Source organism: Cryptomeria japonica, chromosome 4, assembly GCF_030272615.1.
Source record: "Cryptomeria japonica chromosome 4, Sugi_1.0, whole genome shotgun sequence".
Lineage (NCBI taxonomy): Eukaryota > Viridiplantae > Streptophyta > Pinopsida > Cupressales > Cupressaceae > Cryptomeria > Cryptomeria japonica.
Window position 1 is genome coordinate 566902422 of NC_081408.1, and position 25397 is coordinate 566927818.

Here is a 25397-nt window from a genome sequence, read left to right on the forward strand (position 1 = left end):
CTCTTCTTCTTCAATTATTTTTTCCCTTCTTCAATTTGAATTTTTAGATTGATGATCATCTCTTTAGACTCTTTAAGAATTTGTGATATTTTAACCTTCAATTCATAGTCTTCTTGAAGCTATAGTTTTTGCTTCAAATTATTAAGTCTCTTTATTTTACTTCGACATAAATAAGTTCCTCTTCTAAATCTACTTCTACTTCATCTTTCTCATTTTCTTCTTCTAAATTCATCTCTCTTTTCTTTTTCTCACAAGGTCTTTGTCACTTTCCAATATGCTAATTCTTATTTCTATTGACATGTGTGCTCTTAAGATCTTCCTTCTAGCAATTAAGTTATACTTCAAAGAAACTGGCTTTGATACCAATTGATGGGCACACACTTATAAGAGGAGGGTGAATAAGTATAACATAATTTTTACTTTTTCAAACTAACAACCATAATAATATCAATTGCATAGCATTATTCACATGAGATCTAACAATTATGCAACACAATAAGAACTGAAGGTTTACGTGGAAACCCTTATGAGAGAAAACCATGATAATATATTTCTCATATAAAACTCTCTTACAAGTTTCGTAGGAACCAACCTACTAGAGACACCAATCCCCACAATTAATAGGCACCAACTCCCACAATTAAGCACCAACTTAGCAAGAGACACCAATCTCTCCTTTAGGAAGCAGCAACCTCCAAATCAAAGTTCCATCTTCTTAGATATTGCTTCTTCAACAAATGATGAACATATTTTATTCACTATCTACTTATATTTCTTTCACAAATAGAAAGCTTTCATCCCAAAAATTTTATTAGCAATCAAAGAGAACTTATTAGCTTTGTGTAACATGATTTTTTATTTGGGACCGATTTGATCTCCTGAGCGATTTGTAAGATTTTGGCTATTGGGATTTGAGAATTGACATTGGGCTTACTCTACAAAAGACTTTTATTCATTGTTCCTAGGTTCATAGGGCCAACCCCTATCCATTATGGTAAAATTTGAACTTTGACGGAGCCTCCAAAGGTAACTAAATACCTTTAGTGGGAGGAGCAATAATCAAAAACCACTGTGTGAGTGATTGGGTCTTCCTCTATCAATCTAGGAGTTCAATCTCATCATTTTATAGAAGCTTCAACAACATATTTTTAGGATTGTCCTTGCTAAAAACCTAGGTACTCTTTAAACATGGTTAACTGTCTCTTAAAATCTCAAACCCCTAGTTAGACAATAGATCATATTACAAGTGACTCCCTATGCATCTTAGTCTTATTGTTGGTGGATGCACCCACCTTTATTAGAAGAGAGCTAATTTGTTCAATAAAATACATAATGAAAATGGTTCTATGTGAATTGAGAAGCTTCAATTGATATTTTGGTGGAAGCAATGTGAAAGTAAAACTATTTTTTTTTTGCATTGTAGATATGGACCTTGCATGGAGTGGTGCTGATAGGGGACAAAATTGATGGCTTAAAAAGTTATTTGTTGTCATAGAAAGGGATCGTAACTAGGTGGAGTCATTTTCATGTGAATTTTTTATTTAAATAGACATTAATGTTCAATGTATTCTCAAAAGGAGAGGATTCATTAAGTACATGGAAATGGTTAATAGATTTGAGACCAAGCTTTCAGTGTAAATTTTGAGGAACTAGAATTCTATAGTAGTCAAGATGAGGGTATTTGAGTTGGATATCTCTAAAAAGCTAATTTGTAATGACCCAACAATTGTACCCAGAAGTGCCACTTTTTTTCTTTTTTTCTTTTAGACAAGTTGTCAAATGTACATTCATTTGTATACTCAAATGTTATCCATACGAGAGGCATTTCTCCATTCAAGACAAGAATCTAACCATATGAGTAAGGCATATATCCATATAGGACAAGTATTCCTTTATCCATCAAAGATAAGCATCTATCCAAACAAGATATGAATCTATCTATATAGAATAGGTACATGCTCTAGTTAGAGACTTAACTCATTGGGACAAACTACGCCCTAAGTTTCTCACTAAAAACTACAAACTCCTATTGAGGTCATCATCTTTCATGAGTATAAATCCTTGAGGAGTCCAGCAATCCATCAGAGATTGTTTTGAGTCAACACCAAATATAATTTATCTTATATTTATCTTAATGATTTCATCCTTAATTGTAATTGACTAATTTTTTTGAGTAACTAATTTAATATAGATATTTAAATTGATAATTCATTTCTTGGATATTTTCCCTACCCTATACTTGAACACCTACACATTAAGAACCTCCATTCATTAGACTACCTACATACACCACTTTTAGATGGGATTGAAGTGTAATATATATATAGTTTTGTTTTCTAAAATATATTTGGTGTGAAATTTTTATGTGAGTACATAACTTTTTTCTAGGGCCCTTCTTCCCCAAACAATTCCTCTTCAATTACTACCCATAGAGATGCATTTAATTCAAAGACTTTTTTTAGGGCCCTTCTTCCCCAAACAATTCCTTTACAATCAATACCCACTAAGAGAAGCATTCAATTCAAAGTATTTATTTACTATGACTCATTCTTGCTTACTAATTTGTTATATGGCCTAGTCCTAACAAAATAAAATGAAGCTCTTCTCAAATTATATATTGATAGTTCTATTTCATGTAAAGTTATAACTAGATTATGGACTAAAATGAAGAATTATGTCCACCAATTAAGTCCATTACTTTAGCTTCGACAAAAAAAAATTGATGCATCTTGAAGCAAATAGACATCACCATTGCATCTAGAGCGGCGAAAAACCTAAGAATCAATTGTTTATTTGCCAAAATCTGAGCACTTGGCATTTTCTTAGGGCACGTTTTGCAAAAGAAATATTCATATAGTTGTAGGGATCTATACCATCTCTGACACAATTGCTCAAAGAATATTCTACCCTTGGCCACCAAGAGAATATTTTGTCAGGTAGAATGTTCCATCTAGGTGCCCTTTTTTGGCTTTCTTGACTTGATTTGGTAAATTGATCATAACTTTTGCATATGGTGTTAAAATTGGGCGAACGAAATTTCATCGGAAAGTTGGTTTCAAGCCCCATTCTATTGTGTAGGTGTTATCTTAATATTTGTCTGTTGGTATTTTACATTCTTATAAAAAAATGCATATCTTTTCTTTTTTGCTTCCCAACTCAACTTTTTGCCACAATTTTCAATTTTTATGATTCTTGCAATGATGGAAAGGTATTTCAAAGCTCTTCACATACATACGTGGTCTTTTCTAAAATAAATCCCAAGTACATTTTATTTATATTTTTGTGTTTTCACATATTGATTAATTAATTAGACATTTTGGGGCATGAGCCCGCAACGCAGCGGTGTCTGCGAACCATTTTATCCCAACGGTCCTATGTTCAAATCCCCGCTGAGCTTGGTCCCTCGTAGCGGATGATTGGTTCGTTGGTCGGTGGTTGGTCGCTATGGTGGTCGATGGAGGGGAGACTTGGCAAATCCAGCAGAGAAGGCAATGGAGGATGGTAGGAGCGGAGTTTGCATATGATCGGCAAGGAGGGAGGTGTCAGGGGTGGAGGAGCAAGGCACTAGGTGAGTACAGCAATAGGAGTCGACGTGCATGGAGGTGGAGTAAGGTGGATGGAGCAATAGGAGAGTATGCCTGGCGGAGGAAGATAGAATGCTGAGAAAGGAGGTTGTATGAAGGTTGGTGGCGGTAGAGATGGAGATAAAAAAAAAGAGGACGGAGAAAGGAGGTGTAGTAAGAAGCGGAAATAGGAGAGGGAGCTGCGGAGAGAGACAGGAGGCAGGAAACGAAGTATGGAGGAGAAAGGTGGTAGGTGGCTGCAGCAATAGGGGACTCAACGTGCACGGAGGAAGCAAGGCCGCAGGTGAGTGGAGCGGCTGGAGAGTATGGCTGGTAGAGGAAGGGAAGAGACGGAGTTAGAAGACAGGAAGCAGAAGAGAGGTAGCGGAGGAAAGGATTTGGAAGGCTGGGAGGAGAAGAGAAGGTGGAGAATGGAGGAAGAAGGGTGGAGAGAATATAAAGAAGTCTGGGGGGGGAGGAGATTGAAGATAAGATCGAATGATTGGGTTGGAGAGATACGATTTATCATGATTTCTTCTTTTTTGCTTTATCCTCTTTCAGCTTTATGTGTGAATAAAATAGCAGTTGTAATCTCTAATTGCTACGTAAATCTTGTTTTAGATAGATTTATTGTTTTTTCTATGTTTTTTTCTTTCTTCTCATCTTCTTTGGAGAAGTTCTTCTTGTCTATAAAAGACAGCTTATTGTAACTATTTTTTATATAAGTTTTACAATCTCAATATGTGTTCTTTGAAATAATTTACAGTTTTCTTCTTTTCTTTGTTTTTCTGTCTTTTCAATTTTATACTTATTTCATTTGATGTCAGAGAAGGTTGCAAGAGTTATCATTGTGCAGGTTGAAGGTTAGAACAACAGTTATTTCTAGATGGCTAATGGAAAAGATTTAACATTTCAGCTTCTATTGTTTACTGGAGAAAACTATGATTATTGGAGTATCAAGATGAAGATCTTACTTTTATCCCAAGATCTTTGGGAATTTGTGGAAGGTGGATACACAGAACTTGTTGATCAGAATACATTCAATATATGGACACCACAATAGAAAAATCAGTTGAAAGAAGATAGAAAGAAGGATAACAAAGCTCTTTTCACCATTCAATCTGCCTTGGATGTTTCAATTTTTCCTCAAATTGTCAGTCTGACAAAATCAAAGGATGCATGGGAGGCTCTACAAACTACATGCCAAGGTACAGATAAAATCAAATCGGTAAGACTTCAAAAATTTTGAAACGTTTAAAAATTTGAAGATGAAAGAATCTAAGTCTATTCATGAATTTATTACAGGGACTCAAGGTATTGTGAATCATCCAATACCATCTTAGGACTCAAGGTGAAACTATATCAGATCAGAAGATTGTAGAAAAAAATTTGAGGTCTCTTCCTTTAAATTTGATCCAGTAGTAATTGCTATTGAAGAAAGTAAAGATCTAACTACTTTCAAAGTTGCATAATTAATTAATTCTTCGCAGTCTCATGAAGAGCGCATGCAACATTCTATGGAAAGTTTTGTTCAAGCTTTCTAGTATTCTATGAATATTGAGGAAAAATCCAAATCTCCTCCCTCTCATACTGCTAAATTTCAAGGTGAATCTTCTGGTAATAACAAAGGAAGAGGACGAAGTTCTATTGATAGGAGTATACAGTGCAGATATTGTGAAAGATATGGGCACTATGAATCTGAGTCAAGAGCTAGTTATGCAGAAGAGTCTTCTGACGCAAAGAATTCTACATTCTTTGCATGCAATTTGGCAAAAGAACCCCAAGAGGATGTCTGGTTCTTGGTTAGCGGTTGTTCAAATCACATGATAGGTAAATTTGATTTCTTTGTCAAATTAGATAATTCAATGAGGAGTAAAGTTAAAATTGGAGATGATAAGAAGGTTGATGTAATGGGATAAGGTACCCTTGCAGTCAAGACTAAGCAAGGAGACACTACAAATATCCATAATACTTTCTTGGTGCTAGAATTACAGCATAGTCTTTTGAGTATAGAGCAACTTCTAGAAAAGAACTATAAAGTTGTATTTGAAGATAGCTGTTGCAAAATTTTTGATAAATCTAATAATCATCATCTTGTAGCAAAGACTTATATGACAGAGAATAGATTGTTTCCTCTCAAATTGGTTTCTTGTAAGTTGCATGCACTAAAATCAACCATAGATGATTCTTGTTATGGCATCAACGATATGGTCATCTGAATTTTCAAGGGCTAACTTTGTTGAATAAAAAAAATATGGTGTGAGGTCTTCCTCCAATCAAGGCAGAAGAAGAAGTTTGTTCAAGGTGTGCACTTGGCAAGCATCACCAAGACAATTTTCCCGTGGCCAAATCTCCTCTAGAGCTTGTGCATGCCGACATCTGTGGTGATATGCAAGAGCCATCATTGGGTAAGAACCTTTATTTTTTTACATTCATTGATGATTACTCTCGCCACACTTGGGTTTATTTTTTGAAGCAAAAATATGAAGCCTTTGCATGCTTCAAGAATTTTAAAGCACTGGCTGAAAAACAAAGTGGGTATCCTGTCAAGATACTCAAAATAGATGGGAGAGTTTACTTCTAATGAGTTTGTTGTTTTTTGTGCTAAGAATGGCATCCAGAGACAGCTTACTATGGTATTGCTGAAAGAAAGAACCGTACAATTATAAAAATGGCAGGAAGCAAGTTGCAAACAAAAAATCTTCCAAATAGTTTTTGGGGAGAAGCAGTTGCCACTACAGTATATATTCTCAATCGTAGTTCCATGAAAGCAGTTCAAAATCTAACTCCAAAGGAAGCCTGGAGTGGTCACAAGCCTTTAGTGGCTCATCTTCGCATCTTTGGATGCTTGGCATATGTGCTTATTCTAGATCAAAAGCGAAAGAAGTTGGGTGTCAAATCCCAACTTACTATATTTGTGGGCTACTCTACTGCAACTAAAGGGTACAGATTCTATAATCCTGAGACAAGGCAATGGATAGTTAGTCGGGATGTGATTTTTGATGAAGGGGGAGTATGGTAGTGGAAAGATGATGTGCAGAAAAATCCATCAATAATCATAAACATGGAAGATAACAGTGTTCCTCCTCCTCTCCCCACAAGCTCAAGTGGAAGTTAAATCTCTAGTTCCAGTCCTCCAAGCTCACCTAGTTCTTCAAGTAGCACAAACTCAGGTGAAGATTCACTTCCACCATCACCTCCAACATTCTTTCCACGAAAGGTATGAACTTTGGTTGATGTTTATCATAGGAGTACCAATATAAATCCAGTTGTTAATTTTGCTTTGTTTAGTACAATTAAAGATGAACCATTTGTGTATGAAGAAGTAGTGAAAGAACCCGTATGGGTTAATGCTATGAATAATGAAATGAATTTAATTCATAAGAATAATACTTGGGAATTAGTTTCACTTCCCAAAGGTAAGAATGTGATTGGTGTGAAATGGATTTACAAAGTCAAATATCATGTAGATGGTTCAGTAGAACGCCATAAGGCAAGACTAGTTGCCAAAGGGTTTGCGCAAAGTCCTGGAGTGGATTATGCAAAAACTTTTGCTCCAGTGGCTCATCTTAATACAGTTAAGATTATATTGGCTATTGCAGCACAATACAAGTGGTCAATATTTCATATGGATATGAAATCAACATTCCTTAATGGTTACATAGATGAGGAAGTTTATGTGGAACAACCTTTGGGTTATGAAGTTCCAGAAAAAGGACACTTAGTCTACAAGTTGAAGAAAGCCCTTTATGGGTTGAAGAAAGCTCCTCATGCTTGGTATACTAGAATTGACAGTTATTTCATGAAGAAAGGATTCAACGGAAGCCACTCAGAGCCTACCTTATATGTTCAACGTATTGGTAATGATATTCTCATAGTTTGCCTCTATGTTGATGATTTGATTTATACAGGTAATAGCAAATCCCTCATGGAGAAGTTTCAAGCATAAATGAAACAAGAGTTTGAAATGTCAGATCTAAGATTTATGCACTATTTTCTTTGTGTGGAAGTACAACAAACATCAGAAGGTATATTTATTTCTCAATCCAAGTGTATAGTTGATTTATTGAAGAAGTTTATTGAAGAAGTTTAATATGGTGGCATGCAAAGCATTTGCAACCCCCGTAGCCCTTGGTGAAAAACTAACCAAGGAAGATGCTAGTCCCAAGGTTGATGCAACTCGGTATAGGAGTTTGGTTGGCAGCCTCATGTACCTCACAACCATGAGACCTGATATTATGTATGTTGTGAGCCTCGTCTCTCGATTCATGCAAGATCCACATGAGTCACATTGGCGGACTGCTAAAAGAATTTTGAGGTATGTGAGTGGTACACAGACTTTTGGCATTCAGTATTCTCCCACTGACAAGTTTGAAGTAGTTGGTTACACAGATTCAGATTGGGTCGGTTCAATGGATGATAGGAAATCATCATTTGGTTATGTGTTTTCATTTGGCTATGGAGTTGTATCCCGGAGTAGTAAGAAACAGGCAACAGTGGCTCTTTCTTCAATAGAAGCAGAATACATGGCAGCATCATCAGCAAGTTCTCAAGGAGTATGGATAAGAAGGATATTCTATACTTGGTTCCGGAGCATCTAACCACCATTTATTGTGATAACAATAGCGTTATTGCCATGACAAAGAATCATGTGTTTCATGTCAGAACGAAGCACATAGAGATCCATCATCATTACATTCGTGACTTGGTTCAAGATGGACAAGTGGAGTTGCAATTATGTCCTTCATCTGAACAAGTTGCTGATATTTTTACTAAAGCTCTTCCAACCACAAGTTTTATTGCCTTCTAAAACCATATGGGACTCACCTCCATTGATCATTCAGGGGGAGATTGAAGATAAAATCGAATGATGGGTTTGAGAGATCATGATTTATCATTATTTCTTCTGTTTTGCTTTATCAGCTTTCAGCTTTATGTGTGAATAAAACAGCAGTTATAATCTCTAATTGCTACGTAAAACTTGTGGTATTGCTCTCTAATTTTTTTATTTGAAGAGGTATCATGGGTTTTTTATTCATCCTTATGTTGTCATCCTGACAAAAGGGTAATGATGAGTCTTGCCAAAAGGGCATCCGGACACATCTCAAGTGGCTTGATTTTTTGCCTTATCTAGATGGATTCATCCCTAAACCAATCACAGGAAGGGATAGCTATTCTTGGAGGATCATCATTGACCATGTTGTAATAGATTTTTTCTAGTGTTGATTTTAACACTACGTGCTTTATCAGGCATAGAATATCCCCACACACTTTAGAATCGCCTTTTGGAGATCTATGGAGATCCTCATATCTCTCCATTTCTAGAAGAGCTTGCAACAAATTTTCTCATTCCCCTTGCACATGCTAGTTATATAACCCTATCATCATGGTACTTTTGAGATGTTTGATTTGATCATAGACCTTGTGTTCTAATAGATTAGAGGCTCATCTCTCAATTCTAACTCTTCATATTGACACCCCATCTACATCTTCTATTGTCCTTGATCAACTTGGCATTGCAACATGTATGGCCCCCATTAATTCAATGCAAGAGGACATTCATCTTCCAAACAAGTAATTAGGATTTGTATCTTGCACAAATATCATCCTCATTGTGTGGAATCTCATATTGCAAATTTGGAGGATTATTTTGAGGACATTCGTCTCATATGTGTTGATATCTACAACATTGTCATTAGCCCATCATCTTCAATTTATTCCCCATAGACATCATCCTTGTTTGTGGAGTCTCAAATTGCAAATCTAAATAATTATATTGAGGACATTTATCTCCACTTTGTTGACTGTCTCATTGATGTTGTCGGCCCATCTTCATTGCCCATAGAGCTTGTTCTACATTATTTTTCATATAGTCATGGATTGTCACCTTCTACATTGATTGAGTATGTGCCTAATTGGTTTGTGGCATCATTATCCTTTGGGGACAAAGTGACACATGAGCAATTTTCAAAGGCACCCATCATTTGGATTTGGTTTCCTAATTCTTCCAATTTATGGAAATGGATTCTCTAATCTCCAATGAATTTGTTTATTCCTAAGGGGAGAAAGGTTGTTTGAAGACAGTGGATCTTGACCTATTTTCAAGCTTTCATCATTGACATAGGAGCTACTTCTTTATTGGGGGATTCCTATCCTCGTTTTCCTCTCTCTTGTGGGGGGGGGGCATCTATTGTACTTGTCCAGAAGCAGTCCTTGGGGGGTCACATCAAGTCCTATCCTCCTTTCACTAATGCATTTATTGTATTCTCTCTTTTAGAGAGGAGTTTTTTTCCCATGATGTTTTCTCCTTTTCTTCACTTATAAGAGATTCATTTGTTTGTACATGGGTATCTCATCGGGCCTTGTTGGGACCAATCCATCCATGTAGTCATGCATTCATCATTAGGGTTTCAGATTCTCCTTAATTTCATCTTAAGGGGAGGGGGGTCTTGGACCAATTAGGTAATCACCAAATTAATTAATTAATCAATTATTAATAACTTAGGTCACTTATTACTTTATTAAACTAAAGTTGAACTTGGGAGTACTTTACTATATGATTATACATTAGGTTGTCTCAAGTCATATGATCAAGACACATGGCATTCTCTAACTTAATCCTCTTTGGAGTTTTTTTAGTTCCCTAATTATAAATTAAGTTTTCTTTTACCTTTTCTATAAAGCAAGCCTTCTCGCTTTTTTCATTCATTTTGTACTTTTGTTTATGAGGAATATAACAAATCTTTTCTTGTAGCTCTCATTTGTGAAAGGTATTCTTATTTGTTGCTTGATCTTGCAAGAGCTTATGTTGCAAACTTTGACAATGGCTTTGTTGTGGGTGGTAACATGCAAGGAGTACAGAGTAGTCAACCCAATAGGGAAAGAAAATTGACTATGAGCAATGACTTGATGTGGGTGCCAAGATTCTAAAAGTGAAAGGCTTGTACACTAATCCTTTTGCTTTGTGAGTTGATATTTTTGTGGTGAATTTTCTTGCAAACAAAACTATAATGAAGTTGTTCACCAAAAGATCCTTAAGTGGTTCTTCATTGAGATTAACAAATTGAATTTAAAAGCAAATCTATTGAATAAGAAAAACTTTATTACAAAAATTAGGAAGAAATGGAAGAAACGGGTAGGTTGTACGTAGTTAAAAGGTTGGATGGGGGGAAAGATTGAATCATTAGTGAAAATTTTGGTGGATATTATACTAATCTAAGGAGATTGGCTGAGATTTGCTAACCTTAGGAAAACTATCATGCAAAATAGTGTTGATACCAATAAAAATTTATAGGAGAGATTGAAATCGATCTCTACTTTAGAATAGGTCACTCCCAACTCTAGAACAACATGACAAATAAAGGAAATGATTAGGACAAATACACACTTTATGGATAAGCACCTTAACTTCCTAAAGGAGGAATGAGAACTTGTAGTGGCTCTCAATCAACTCTATTTTATGTGAATTCTTCTCTACCCTCAATCGTCCTTTGGCTCAATTTTGTTCTTTGTAAATCTTGTCATGGCTTGGGCTTGCTTTTGCTAATTTTGAACTTGTAAATCTTATAGTTTGGTTTTAACATTGTTGTTTCTTACAATATGCTCATAAAGACTCTTTCATAAACCTCCCTTTCACTTTTTATTACAAATATTTCCAATACATCCCAAACATAAATTCATTTAATTTTTAAGAAAATTTTACAAGAGTTTGGTATTAAATTGATTTTTTAATATTTTAAAATATAACCCCAAACTAATCTATATATACATAATAGTCAAAGAAAGATAAAATTAAGCAAACATATAATATTATTTCTATTATTACATCAAGAAATCAAGACAAGCAAGAGTGAACACACGAGGGCCTTGTGTGAAAGTAACTCGTTTATCCAAGACCACTCGTGATGTCAGCATAGTGGATGAGGTGTTATTGAATGATATTTTTTAACCTCCTTGGGTGTCTCCTCGTTAAGTGTGCAACATCTTCCCACCCCCTTGAATCAAGTCTTTTTAATTTTCAGAGATCTGCAACAATCTATCTTTCTACTCCATGAGCTTTCTATCATCCTAATGATGGATCACTGGGTGTGATCCAAAGCGTTGATAAAAAAAGATTGCAGTCTCATCCAAAAGCAGCATCTAACAAATAATGAATTATGAAAGTCTTATATCATTAATTTCTATCATCTTGATTATGAATCACTAATGCAAAAAATTACACACAATATAAATCAGAAACAACAACAATTGTGTAACCTCAATATTCTAACAGAGATTTCATCGCTGGGCATTCAACTTAATTTGAGGATGAATCACTCTATCTCCTTCCATGATGACCAAGAATGAAGTTTACGCTTACTAAACTCAATATCTGCAAGCTTTTAAATTTCTATGTACTAATAAATTAAATCGATATATGACAACTGGAAAGACAGAAAGAATCTTGACTAGTAGTGTCGCTAAAAATTCGGTAAAGTCGCCATGAATGACAAAAAAGTAATAATAATAATACCAAAAGCAGCGATAGTTGTCGCCCACAAATTTCACAATTTCATAGCTATCTACCAATATGCTTGCCTATGGCTATATATATGGTGGAATCAATATAGAAGAATTGATTTCACTAATATTTGATATTAGATTTAATTAAATAATAATATAAATATACAACTTAACAATCTCTAATCTAATATCACACGGGCATTTATCAAATCACTTCTATATTGATTTGACCCTATATATGTGTTTGTTTTTCTTAAATTTGCCAAAGCTTCGTATTCAAGGTATTTACACCAAGTGGGCTTACAATTGTTTGTTACAAATACGACCATGTGAGATTGAAGGTGAACGCATAGGTGCTCCATCAAGGAGGTCACCTAATTTTATTCTGTATCTGAACAATATCTAAGTTAAGTGGATAACCAGTAGCCTTCTAAAAGCAAATTTCATACACCATATTGGTGTCCCACTTGGTGATCACCTAGGAAGCTAATCTCACCTTTGCCATTAATTTTGAGTATCATTCAAGTAAACCTGTTTCAACATGTATTGCTTAAAAGCCTGGCAAAACTAAAAAATAGAAATTTAAAACTTTTATCTTTCTAATTTTTGTATCAGATACGACAATTTTCAATGAGATAACATTGCATTCGATTGCATAACATTCGACCCACAATTAACCAATTTTCTACAGATAGCAATGCCGTTGCTAGTCCAATGTTGCCTCAAAGTAATAATTACAATTGTGTATTTCAGCTGTCTTTGTAAGGAAGACTTTTACTGTCTGAAATTTTGTAAAAACTATTCTCTTGACCTGACACGTTGCATTAAATTGCATAATATACAGCTTACCATTAACTAATTCTCTATGTTGTCGGGTCGAAGTTATAGGTTGCAGTGTCAATTCTAGGTAATTGGATGATTCTCAATACATAGATCAAAAGCATTATGGATGGAACGGGTCCTATACATGAGAGCAACTTTAGACGCATGGAAATAGATCAAAAAACATAAGATGGGCTTTACGCACCTACAAGCAAACATTTAAGTCCTAAATCCTAAATATGTCACTAGAAGAGCTCTGAATGGTTCCTAAGATTTTAGCATATAAACACTATTTTACAATGTTCCTGACCTCACCCTTTTACTGTATTTTGCTTATGCTTGCAAATAATGGATGAATTTATTGATATCCACGGAGTGCCCAAGATAATGATTCTTGACCCAAAACCCAGACATAATTTCCTAAAATCAGCTGAATAGTTTTTTCAGATTCACATCTCAATCAACTCAAGTTTCTGTTTCAAGAAATGGGCAGGTAAGACATTTTTCAAAAGACAAGTTTATATAAATGCTTCTTTATATAGATGAAATTGTTGTAACACGCAAAGGACAATCAGGGGGCGATTCAAAACTTAGTAACCCAGCAAAGATACTGTTTGTTTATACACTCATTGCTTTGTGTATAAAAATGGAAGATAGCGAAAAAACGTATGTCGGAAGACTTCATATCCATAATAGAAAGAACGGAAGAAATTAGTAACACAGTGCACTAAACTCAAAATTATGGTGCCATCCTTGAGCCAATCTCATAAAACTTGGTTTTATAAGTTCTTCAATTACATATGCTACAGGTCCAGTAAAAACTGCATATAGTATCATTATCTAAAACCAATCAGAGCATCCCTGGCTCTGGCATGTACCAAATTCCTTGCACTGATTGATAGTTCACTACAAGCACAAGTTCAAATTCCAGGACACATACAGAAAATCTCTGTTGCCTAAAAGATGGTACTCAGAAAGGTAACTCTGATCTTCTTTGGTCAAGCGGAAGATTTACATCACTTAATGCATGATTAGCCCTCAATTTTCCACCCTTTGAATTGATCTTCAATATTGAATACAAAGAGATAAGAAAATTTGAGTCTTGTCAAAAAAAAAATTAGAATCATGGGCCAAAAAGCAAAGCTCTATTGAGAGATCATCAAAAGACCAACTGAAAGCTCATCCCTTTGAATAAATTTCATGCAACTGTATGCAATCTTGGTCAGACTCAGAAAGTCCTTTGAAGCAATTCATTTGGTGAGATGCCCGAGCCCTCGGTCACTGAAAATAATCATTAAGTAATTCTACTGTGAAGGAACTTGAAGCTGTGGCCGTAATATTCTAATTAAGTAGTCACGTATATCTGGAAGTATGCGTTCTACAAGAGAGGGATAGCTGCACAGCAAATGATTAATAATTAGAAGGATTCTGAAATAAATGTCTTCTATGGAACTTCAATGTTGTCTGTTTCCTTACCCAAGCATTGTAGACATATGTTCATGTTGCTCAAGAAAAAACAAAACGCAGGTATGTCTTAATGAAGTTGCATGGTAGGCCTCAGCAAGGTCATACACATTCGCAAAATTTTCCACATTGAGGTCCTGAACATAATTCAAAAGCTCTACATTAACATTCACAAGCTCAAAACTAAAAATAAAAATTCAATAAAACAAACAAGTACCTGTGCAATTGCACATTCACATAAAAGTTTAAGTCCTTCTAAAAGATACTGATCAGCAGCCCTGAGAAGATCCTGTGCTATATCTGCTGTAACATCGACCGTGCCTGTGTAAATAAATCTGAAACAAATATTTCCCATGAGAACAGTAATAATCTCAATGATTAAGCATCTTAATTTCTGCTTTGTTATCCTCTTTCCACGTAAGTTCAGAATTGAACCTTAACATGGCGATGCATCTTCAAGTACAAGTACAATAAAGAGAAGAAATCACCTCATCATTAGTTCAAAAACTCCCCAGCTTATATTTGGAATTTCAATGTCCTTCGCCTCTTTCTCCTGCCAAAGATTTTCAGAAGTACCCCAAAAATCATCATCCTTTCATTCTTAATCATAAAATGATCTTTAAGATAGTATATGTTTTCAGAAAATCTATCTACAGCACCAATAATTATGCTAGGAGGCCTAACTACAATGGCAGCAAGGGGTTGTAAATTGTAATGGAGTGAGTGGATAACAAAAACTAGTAGCATAAATTTGACAACCATTTACACATCAAACATAATAAACTATCATAGATATCTTAAATGCATCTACCAAAAAAAATAATCTCGAGGCACGCCAATGTCACAAATCCAATTTAGGCACTGATATTTCTCAATGTCTTTTAGGTAGATGCATTTAAAATATCTATGCTAGTGCAGTCACTAACAAGGACTGTAAGTCTCATTAGAATACAGAACAAATCATTTTAAAAATGACTACATAAAGCAGTGTTCCACGGAAACCTGCTACATTTGATGTATAAAAATAAGGGTAATTTTTTAGGAAAAACACTAAAAACTCCTAAAAACGAGGGGATTATCATTGCAAAACTGGTGCACTGTAATAAAATCTAATGCTGCTTTTAATTTATTTCATTATTTTAATAGCTGTCTCCTTGCCATCCCCAAAATTTGAAAAAAAAAATTGCCATCCCCAGAACCTTGTCCCTGTGTCCCCAGGCCTGGAAACTCAGAGAATCACTAGCATAAAGGATATGATAAAGAAATATGTATCCTTTAAATTTACATATAAAGAAACAAATGATGATCATACCCTGTAGCCTCCATCAAACATTGCACGGAATGTATCTGATGATGCCAGTAATGCAATCCTGTGAGCATAGAACCGCCTACCTGTGTTTCATCTCAATTGATTCACAATTGTCAGATAAAATAACCGTTGAAGCCTTTGCTTCAAGCATTCCATTGGAGCTAGTAATATCTTAAACAAAACTACTGACATTACAAATAAATACTTACCCTCCACTAGAAAGGTAACATCCGACAATGTGTTACTGTTTACATATTTCTCCCCCAAGTATACCTGCACAGGTTTTCATTTAGTAATGTGCATAGTTCATACAACCTCACTGACAAAATTAATTTAATAATTAACTGTATGAGAGTGAGTCAAAGATCATAGTAAGTAATTAATTTAGAAACTAAATCAATATGCATCTTTCTTGAAAAAGATAGTATTCGTATGAAATATGCCATTACACTATTACTAATTACTGAATTGCCATCATGTTGAAACTTATAACCAGAAAATAGAAGAGCTATCTGCACATTACATCTACTCAAGTATAGTCCACTCTAAACCTTTCAAGTGGACAGTATAGCATTCCTAGCTTATCAAAATATATCATGGCATTTCCTCAACCAAGAATCTTCAAGTATCACTAAACACCACTGCCATCAAAAATCTGTTATACAACAGAATCCTTTCCTTTGAGAAATATTTCCAGCATTCTTTATCCAATAGTTGCAGCAAGCCAGCTATAACCATTGCAAAACTGATTGTAATGCATTTTTGGATGACCCTTGAAATTGGCAATTCCTTGTTGAATTCAAATCGGTTAGGTTGCAACAAAAAAGGGCTGTAGCTAATCTGGCTCAAAAAACGCCACGATTTCCGCATAACACGAGTGTAAGTCGAAAATTACAGATCTCGGCCGTGCTCGGCAGAACTAGCTGCGTCTTTCATTTTTCGGCTGTGTGTATAACACAAAGGTTAGTCAGTCGTTTTGGAGCCAGATTCGCCACATCCACAAAAAAGATGCTAGAGACCACCATAAATTCTGAAAAATTTCGAGAATTTTCACTTCATAAAAACCATGGGGATGAAGAGAGAAAACTAAACCTGCATGTTGGTCCATTTTTGCTCCAGCCTATCTCCCTAAAAGGATTCTACAAAACATGATTTCTTGAGGAAAATCCTCAATATTTTGTATATTCCAATCTGTATACCCTCCATTATTCAATATGGCCCATGGGAAATGCTAGTTCTGGCTTTTTATCTTATAAATACCTCTAGGTTGTTTTAAAATTTGCAGAATACTTCAGGATTTCCCTGCTGTATCTGTATCTAACATAGCCAGTACAAATTCAGTTAAGGAGATAGCATGGGAGAATAGCAGCTATTCAAAAAATGTCCATAACCAGTTAAAAACCATGTGCAGATGTGTTACATCCGGTTGATATCTGAAGGCATTGCCATATCAAGGCTGGATACTTGCAGTATCCATTGTAACTCATGACATTAAAATTTTAAATCATTCACTTACCCCAGTTACTATCTACATTCTTTCAGCCTGCAACAGAATCAGTTACCACAAACAAATTTTCTCAATCTGCATGTGTTAAGTGCAGCATTTTTTGAAAAAGAAATAGAATACAGATTCATCATACTAGATATCAATTGTGACAAATATTATAATACATATACGCACGTAGATATATAGTTCTTGCCAACAGTTACAACTGACCTCATTATTACACGGTAGTTAGAAAATTACTGAATGAAACCCCTAACAAACTTACTGGACTCGTGATCAAGTTAGCATGTCAATAACTTATTTATAGTGTTACTTATAATAATCTAGACAAGACGAATGTTTCCAAGGTGATTAATGACAACTAAACATCAATATTTCACTATTATCATGATGTATAATATTGACATTTTAGCACTGACAAATGTTGGTACTCACAAGTTGTTATAAATAAAATAAAAATATTTAGACCATATGGTATCTCAACTTTTTCACATTGCCTCTTGATTTCTGCAAAGAGAATATGTTTGCTTTTGTATGCTTTTATTAAACTACAATACTTCTATACTCTTGTAGTAACACATCCACATAATATCATATCCTGAGGTCTTTTAAAAACTTCCATAAATATGTCTTCCACAAATTTTGAATTTTATGGTGTGCACTGGTGGTAAAAGTATTTATTACGGAAGAGCATAGAAAGGCCACAATTTGGTTAAAATAGATGAGAAAATAACAGATCTGGCTTAAAACTGGCAAGGCAATGTTAGTGGAAAAGATAAGTATGCTAATAGCCAGATTGCGCAGAAAGATGGCACCTGAAGACACACCTTTTCATAGAAACTTAACTCCAACTTCAGGAAGTTCAAAAGGTTCAACAACCACAAAAAGGCATTGGCTCCACAACAAAGATTCAATATTAGATATTTATTCTTATATGCTATTAATCAACTTCTGTGCACTTGGAATGACTATTTAGTACAGAGATTAGAATTTGACAAACATTTCCAGAAGGATGTTGCCTGTTGTTATGAACTAGATTTGATCAAAAATCCTAATGATTGAAATGGTTGGCCAACAGTCAAATAAGAATAGTAACAGAATGTAGTAAAGCATCTTAAGAGGATGCTGTCCTGATTAGAGTGAATATGAGCTTGGATGGTACCATTATATCATATAAACCAACATCTCATGATGGTGGTATGATTAGATAATGACACAATTAATTGCAAGATAAACCAATATTATCAAAACGAACAGTGGCATAATTGTACGAGTTAAGTCAACAGTTCTGAAAGTGATAATGGTATGGTTCATGGAGAGTTTTGCCAACAGTCCTGTAATGGATAGTGGACTTACTGATAAAGTGATATTCCAAGTGTCCCATAAGGGATAGTTGTATGATCCACTTAAATAAGCCAACAGTTTTATCAGCAATCATAGCAGAATGCATTGGGAATGAATGGAATTGATTCAGACCAATTAAATCATGCTTGTGAAGTACTCATCAGTTTAGTTGATCGACAAACCTAATGAAGCTGGATGTGTAAATACAAGCCAAGTCACTTATTTGTCACCATGACCAGTGTAGCTGGTTATAAATGATGTGTACACAAAAGTCAAGTCCCCCATTTGTCATTCTTTGATTATTGAAGAAGTTGCCCAAATGTGAGCTTTAACTTACTGCTAATGGAGGCAATTTTATTTCAGGTTGAACCCCTTGGATGTGCAAGGCACTAACAATGTATACTAACAAATTTCTGTTTCTGGATGAGGACCCATTTAGGATTTGCTTGATAAAAGTTCAAAAAGATTCATAAGTGAAAAACTGACAATTAGATTATATTTAAGTCATCCCAAGTTCAATTAATCAAGAGAGCTACTATGATGACTCTGATCTGCACAGAATCCTATGTTTTGAAGAAATTATCTGCTCTATTTGAATGCATTATATGCATATATACAACTGTGCATGGTTTGGAAGCAAATTCTTTCCTTAATTACGAGTTGATCGACATCTTAGTTGGAAGATGGCACTATGCAATGATGTTCAGAGTGGAACTCAAGATCATTCAAGACTGTTTTGAACTGCAAGATTTTTGCAGAACTAAAAATTACAAAAATGTTAAGTACTTAAGTAATATGAATCCTGTTAGACCATATTATAATTTACAAGTTTTCCAAATAATATTGAAAGTACATACTAGGTTCTTTGTCTACTTACAACAACTTAACAGTACTTTCAATCATTCTGCTAATCATCTTCCAACAATTTTGAACACCTACAAATTTGTTCAGTATAGCTACATAAATGGCTTCTAAGAAATGACCCTAGTTAAGCAAACCTGAGGTGTTGGAGGTGGAAGAGCGGCATCTATTGGAGATTGTGCAGCAGCCCTCTTTGCCAGAGAATGCAATGCAACGGCACCATCATGCTGCTGTTTTGAGTTTGCACTCGGAGAAAAAAGACCTAGAAGTACTTCCAAACCTGCATAAATTTTTCAACAGAAGTGACATCAATCATTTGTTGAGAAATCATCCGTGCTTCAACTTCCTCTCCAGGTGGAACAGGAAAGGATTCGGGATAACATGGAAGTGCCAATTGCCTAAACATGAAAGCTTTTACAAAGATCATAGAAATCCAGTATATCAGAACCCTGAATTGTTTACCATTGTTATCAACAAAAATCATCCTCTGATCATCAGGAGAACACAGATGAGCAAGGGCCAAGGCAACACGTCTTTGAACATTTTTTTCAGATACACGCATCAGATAGAGTAAGTGCTTCAATACCTATCCATAAGAATAACAAACATCAACAACAGTTTGATTTCATTCCCAAGCCAAAAGAATATGCAATTGTACAGTTCACAAGCTGTGTCACTTAAAAATATTGACCACTTGTTTAAACCACTACATAAACAGCATTTAGAAGAAATACTCAACAATTTATCAAAATTAGACTTCAAAACCTCAATTAAATCATTTATGCACAGACAACGTCCATAGTCGCCTGGCAACGTTGGAGCAAGAGAGAGGTCAAATCAGGGTGTATTTGAGAAAATGAATAAGGGCAAAGGCCGTATTATATATGAATAAAGTCACCAGAATGTAAGGGTACAGGAATCTGCATGCAGTCATCCTCCCTATACTGGAATTTCCTGGTGACTATGGTGACCAGATTCTTGGGAATTGGAATCATCATGAAGAGAAAGTCTAAAGATTTGAGCACACATCCAATATGATCCATTAGTTTATGATATTTAAAGTATTCTAAGAGACAAACCCAAACTGATCAGTCAGATTCAGTACAAGTTTCTCCATTTGCATTTGCTTTTTAAGAATACAAAATTTAAGCAATAGCATTTACGATATCTATGAAGATGGACTTCTTACTTTTTCCCCAAGGCTTCTCACTGTCATGGAAGGCAGGGCATGCTTATTCATTGACAAATAAGATTAATATGACACTAGAAAGTCATGAATAGGCCCATGTGTGAATTCAGCTTCAAAAGAGATAAAATCTTAATAATTTTTCAACATTCAAACAAGTCATCAAAATCAAAGAAAAGGCTTTCTGTCTTACAAATCAATTTGGTTAGTTTTACAATACAGCTATATACATGATAAATGATTCCTTTCCTAGATACATTAAAAACTTCATATATGTGAAATGACAGGATGAAATGTCTGTATTCTATGTGATTTCAACTTTCAACCAATTTTGTGGGAATTGATTCTTGAATTCCTAAATGTGAAAGTTCTCTTCTATGACCTAGTCAGACAAACAGTGTTTAACACCAAATTATCGTAATAAAAAACTTAACAGTCAATGCTACTATCTGTCATGTATTGATACATTGAATTATCAATAGTGACAATACTACTATCACATGTATATTACTTTATTTGACCATAATATTATTGTAATTTTTTTAGAAGAATAATCATATTTTTTTCCAAGATACCTGTTCTTCCCCTTTTGGCCTGGGTCCGGGTCCTGGTTCTTGCCCGGTCCTGGTTCTCCCCGGGTTCTCCCTGGGTTCCTCCCGGGTCCTTCCCAAGTGGGCGGGTTCCCTGTGGATCCTGCCCACGGGGAACCCGGCCACCTGGGAAGGCCACAGGGAACCCAGCCACTTGGGAAGGACCCGGGAGGAACCCAGTAGGACCCGTGTGAACCCAAGAGGACCCACATGAACTCAGGCCCGTGGGTTCCCAAAAACAGGGCCCACGGGTCAAAAAAACAATAAAAAAAAACTTTTTAAAATAGCTTTTTTATAATAAAACTCTAATTCGCCCCCTTATGACTTTTTAAAAAAGACTTGAAACTTGAATATTATCTTTTTTGCAAATTATGAATATGATATTAGACTTAAGTTATTAGTTTACTGATTACATTTGCGATATATGAATATTTATTGGCATTGGCAATTATGGATTTATCATTTATCATTTATGTATGGAAAGTCACATTGCACATTTTATTTTTGTATGGATTGTATATATTGAACATATATATAATATATGTTCAATATATGTGTGTGTGTGTGTGTGTGTGTACGGACGAACCCGTACCCAAGAAAAAAAAATTTTGCCGAATCCAAACCCGAACCAGTAACTTAAATTTTTTTGCATTGTCTTCAAAGGAGGAGGATTGACAAAGGAAAATGGTCAGACAGACTAACACTAAAGATGATGTAAATGGACCAACATGTGAACCACATCGAGGAGAGATAAAATATTAAAATGTGAATAGAAAAGCCCTGGGAATTCCAAAAGAATTGCAAAACTTCATGGTAACCTGAATAAAAAATGAAGGCATTATAAAGGTATGCGAGGCTTCAAGAAAAGAAATGATGAAAGCAATAAGAGGAGCAAGAACCAACAAGTTGGAAAAAATTTCAAAGAATTCAAAATGGCCAAAGAAAACTCAAGAACTGGCTATCAATGGTTAGTGTCCTTATCACATGTCAGAAATTCACAAGGATTATTATCAATTATGATAGAAAAAACATAATTGATGCTCAAACATCTTACATTAAGGGAAAAAGGTTGATGGTAAACAGAAAATGCTGTAAGAAAAAAAATTTATGAGGGAACAGTTTCACAGAAGAGCATTATACAACCTTAAATGTTTTAGAAGCAAATTATCTCCTTAATTACCAAGTTGAATAACATCTTAATTGAAAGATGGCACCATGTGATAATGTTCAAGAGTGGAAATCCCAGGTCATTTGAGACTGTTTTAAGCTATCAGAAAATATACAACCGTGCAGGGTTTAAAAGCAAAATATACATCTTAGTTGAAACATGACTATGTGTCATAATGTTCAGAGTGGAATTTCAAGGTCATTTTATCAATACAAGATTTTTTTGTGATAATGTTCAGAGTGGAATTTCAAGGAACAGCTTGGCACATGAGCCCTGCACAAGGTTTTGATGATAAGACATTTTCCGCAGCCTAAAATATTGAGACTATGCTACAGAGATGTCACAAAGCTCACTCGCAATGGTTCCTAATTTGCTCCTGTTTCACTCTTGTTTCGCTCCTCTGAACCCTAAGCAGATTTTGGCATTTTCTCTGTGCAATCATCAGCCGCCTCATGATGTGGGAACAATTTTGGAGGATCTTATAGAGCATGTTTGCATGCATCTCATTGGGTCCCCTGTCTGTGTGCAGGATTCTGTTGTGGGTTTGTCTGTTTCAAGTATGAAAGACATTTCAGTTGCAGTGACAGCAGATAGTAATATTTTTTCATCCAAGGTCTCATATTCTGCTGCATTCACCAGAATGATCAGATTTCCACCATTAATGCCTTCAACCACCAAATTCAATTTGATGACGACCAAAAATCATTATAAATTCAGATTTGCACAAATCTAAAGGGAAAAATCAGCGCTAACCCATACCTTAGTAATTATATGTAGAGGCCGAACTCAGAACACCATCCCCAGACCATTTTTTTAGTGGATTTCCTGGGCAGATTTGATCTGACAAGCCATAAAAACTTTTGTTTAAGGAAATTTGGCTTCTCAATGCCCTAAGAGAAGCTCTATTCCAACTCAAGATAGCAAGAAGAAGCTATCTTCTCAAGCTACTAAGTGTAAAGGGCACAACCACATCATTTACAAAAGAAAGGAGAATGAAGCTTATAAATATATAAAGGCTGACTGAATTCACCAGGAGGATTTGAGTGCTTCTACACATGAGAAAGAGAGAGGAATTGATATCATTACCAAGAAAGCATTGGGTATCAATGTTAAGAGAGAAGATGATTTCCTTCACAAAATTTGCAGGAAGATCCAACCATCATTCCAGTTCTGAATACTAAGACACCTTCAGGTTGAAGGTGGCAAGGGATAGTTTGGCACAATCTAAGGATTCAGTTTTTTATTTTGGTTTGCAAGCTTCACCTTTGCTAAGAACACTAACAGAGGAAGACTAATTATCAGATGACTCTAAGATCTTCCAAGAATATGAGAAAGAATTCACCTTTGAATCTGGTACAGACTGCCATTTTTTGTGTGGTTTTGTTCTCTTACCCAATATTCTCTTAGAAAAAAAAAAGTTTTAAAAAAATAAAATAATACAAATCTGTAATAAAGACTGAAAAAGCAAAAAAATTTATAAACTTTTGGGACATATGCAAATGTTGAAAAACAAGGAAATCTCAGCAAAAGTTAAGTAAACAAGGATTGGGCAGAGGGGGAACATCTCATCCAAGGTTGTAAATATCGGCAGAAAATCGTGATATATCCCGACTCATTCAACCTGCCGATTTTATCGTCAAAAACAATTTTTTCAGTAAAAATCGTGAATCGTTTAACTGCAAATCGCAATTTTATCGCGTAAAAATCGCGCGCCTAAAAACAACAGAGCCCGCAACCCTAAAAAGTCAAAAAGTTGAAGTTAAAAACAAAAAAAGAGGCGAATTCGTATTGCACGCAAATTCGCCGGTTTCAACTGCAGCTTCCCCACCGACGCGCATTCAGACTGTGTTGCGGGTTTTTATTTATTATATTTGCTCATTCGTGATTCGAAATTTCCACGGCATATACTATGTTAAATTTTTATTTTATCTGCTCATTCCTGATTCGTGATTCGAAATTTCCACGGCATATACTGTGTTAAATTAACATCTTTGTAATAAATAATAAATTTAATTCAAATAAAAAACTAACCCAAAACTGTGTTAAGTTATATACTGGTAACTATATAATGCTATTCGATATATCCCGACTCATTCAACTGTATAACCCAAATCAAATTAATAATAGCATGTATAGTGTATCACTGTATAATATATATTAATTATTATATATTATTAATTTACAGATCAATATTTATTAATAATGTAAGTGTGTAACTGTAACTGTAATTATTTACAGTAATTCTTTGCAACACAGTATGAAATTTGAATAAAAAAATGTCAAAATTAATTTACAATTACACTGTAAAATTCATATTAAGTTATTAACTATTAATTTGCAGTGGTTTTTAATTAAAATTCATACTGTGAACTGTGTTGTATATTTAATATTTATTATTATTATTTTATTGTAGTTTTCCTAAGACTCTAGTTTACTATAGTTTCCTAAGACTGTAATTTACTATTATTATCTTACAGTTACTTACTCTATTATTAATTTACAGTTTACTACACAGACACTTATTAAAATTTAATTTATTACTATCATTACACAATACACTGTATTGTGTAATAATAGTAATAAATTTTAATTACTAATAGTGGTGTGTACTGTGTAGTGGTTTAAAAATAACAGAATTGAGATGTATCTAATTGATAATGGAGGCACCTACAATTAGCTTGATGAGACATTTATCTGGATTCTGTAGTTTGGTACTTTGGCTGTGAGTCGTGACCATGCTAAATTGTCCAATTTTAGTTTTTGTTCATCTTCAATTTATATTTATTCATCCATGTTTGGTCTCTTTTGATAGGTTTCTTTCGAATTTTTATAAAAGGCAATGGCTTCTGCAACTAGAGGTGGTACAATTAGAGGTGGTGGTAGAAAGAGGGATCCTATGTGGAAACATGGCACACCAGGTGCAGTGGCAGGAGAGGTTATTTGTAACAATTGCATGAAAACTATGACCGTTGGCATATACCGACTCAAAATTCAACTTGCACAAATCAGTGGACAAAATATTACAGTATGTGACAATTTTCCTGAAGAGGTTCAAAGGGAGGCAAAAGCAAGACTTTTAGA

General features: G+C 34.9%; 2 protein-coding genes across 2 annotated transcripts in view; one reads left to right on the top strand and one right to left on the bottom strand.

Annotated features, from left to right (window-relative positions):
* Nucleotides 1–7657: 7657 nt before the first annotated feature.
* LOC131036117 (secreted RxLR effector protein 161-like) lies at nucleotides 7658–8164 on the top strand. Its single transcript, XM_057967932.2, has one exon. The coding sequence runs from the start codon at nucleotides 7658–7660 to the stop codon at nucleotides 8162–8164; it is 507 nt and encodes a 168-aa protein (XP_057823915.2).
* A 5451-nt stretch (nucleotides 8165–13615) lies between these two features.
* The window catches only part of LOC131036098 (ARM REPEAT PROTEIN INTERACTING WITH ABF2), a 54832-nt gene continuing 43050 nt past the window's right edge, over nucleotides 13616–25397 (bottom strand). The window contains exons 12-19 of the mRNA XM_057967910.2: nucleotides 19835–19958; nucleotides 19510–19652; nucleotides 15870–15933; nucleotides 15664–15743; nucleotides 14840–14904; nucleotides 14569–14686; nucleotides 14364–14488; nucleotides 13616–14282 (exon numbers count right to left, since the gene is read on the bottom strand). Coding sequence (XP_057823893.1) covers nucleotides 14192–14282; nucleotides 14364–14488; nucleotides 14569–14686; nucleotides 14840–14904; nucleotides 15664–15743; nucleotides 15870–15933; nucleotides 19510–19652; nucleotides 19835–19958 — 810 coding nt within the window. The 3' untranslated portion in view covers nucleotides 13616–14191. The remainder of the gene's footprint in view (nucleotides 14283–14363; nucleotides 14489–14568; nucleotides 14687–14839; nucleotides 14905–15663; nucleotides 15744–15869; nucleotides 15934–19509; nucleotides 19653–19834; nucleotides 19959–25397) is intronic.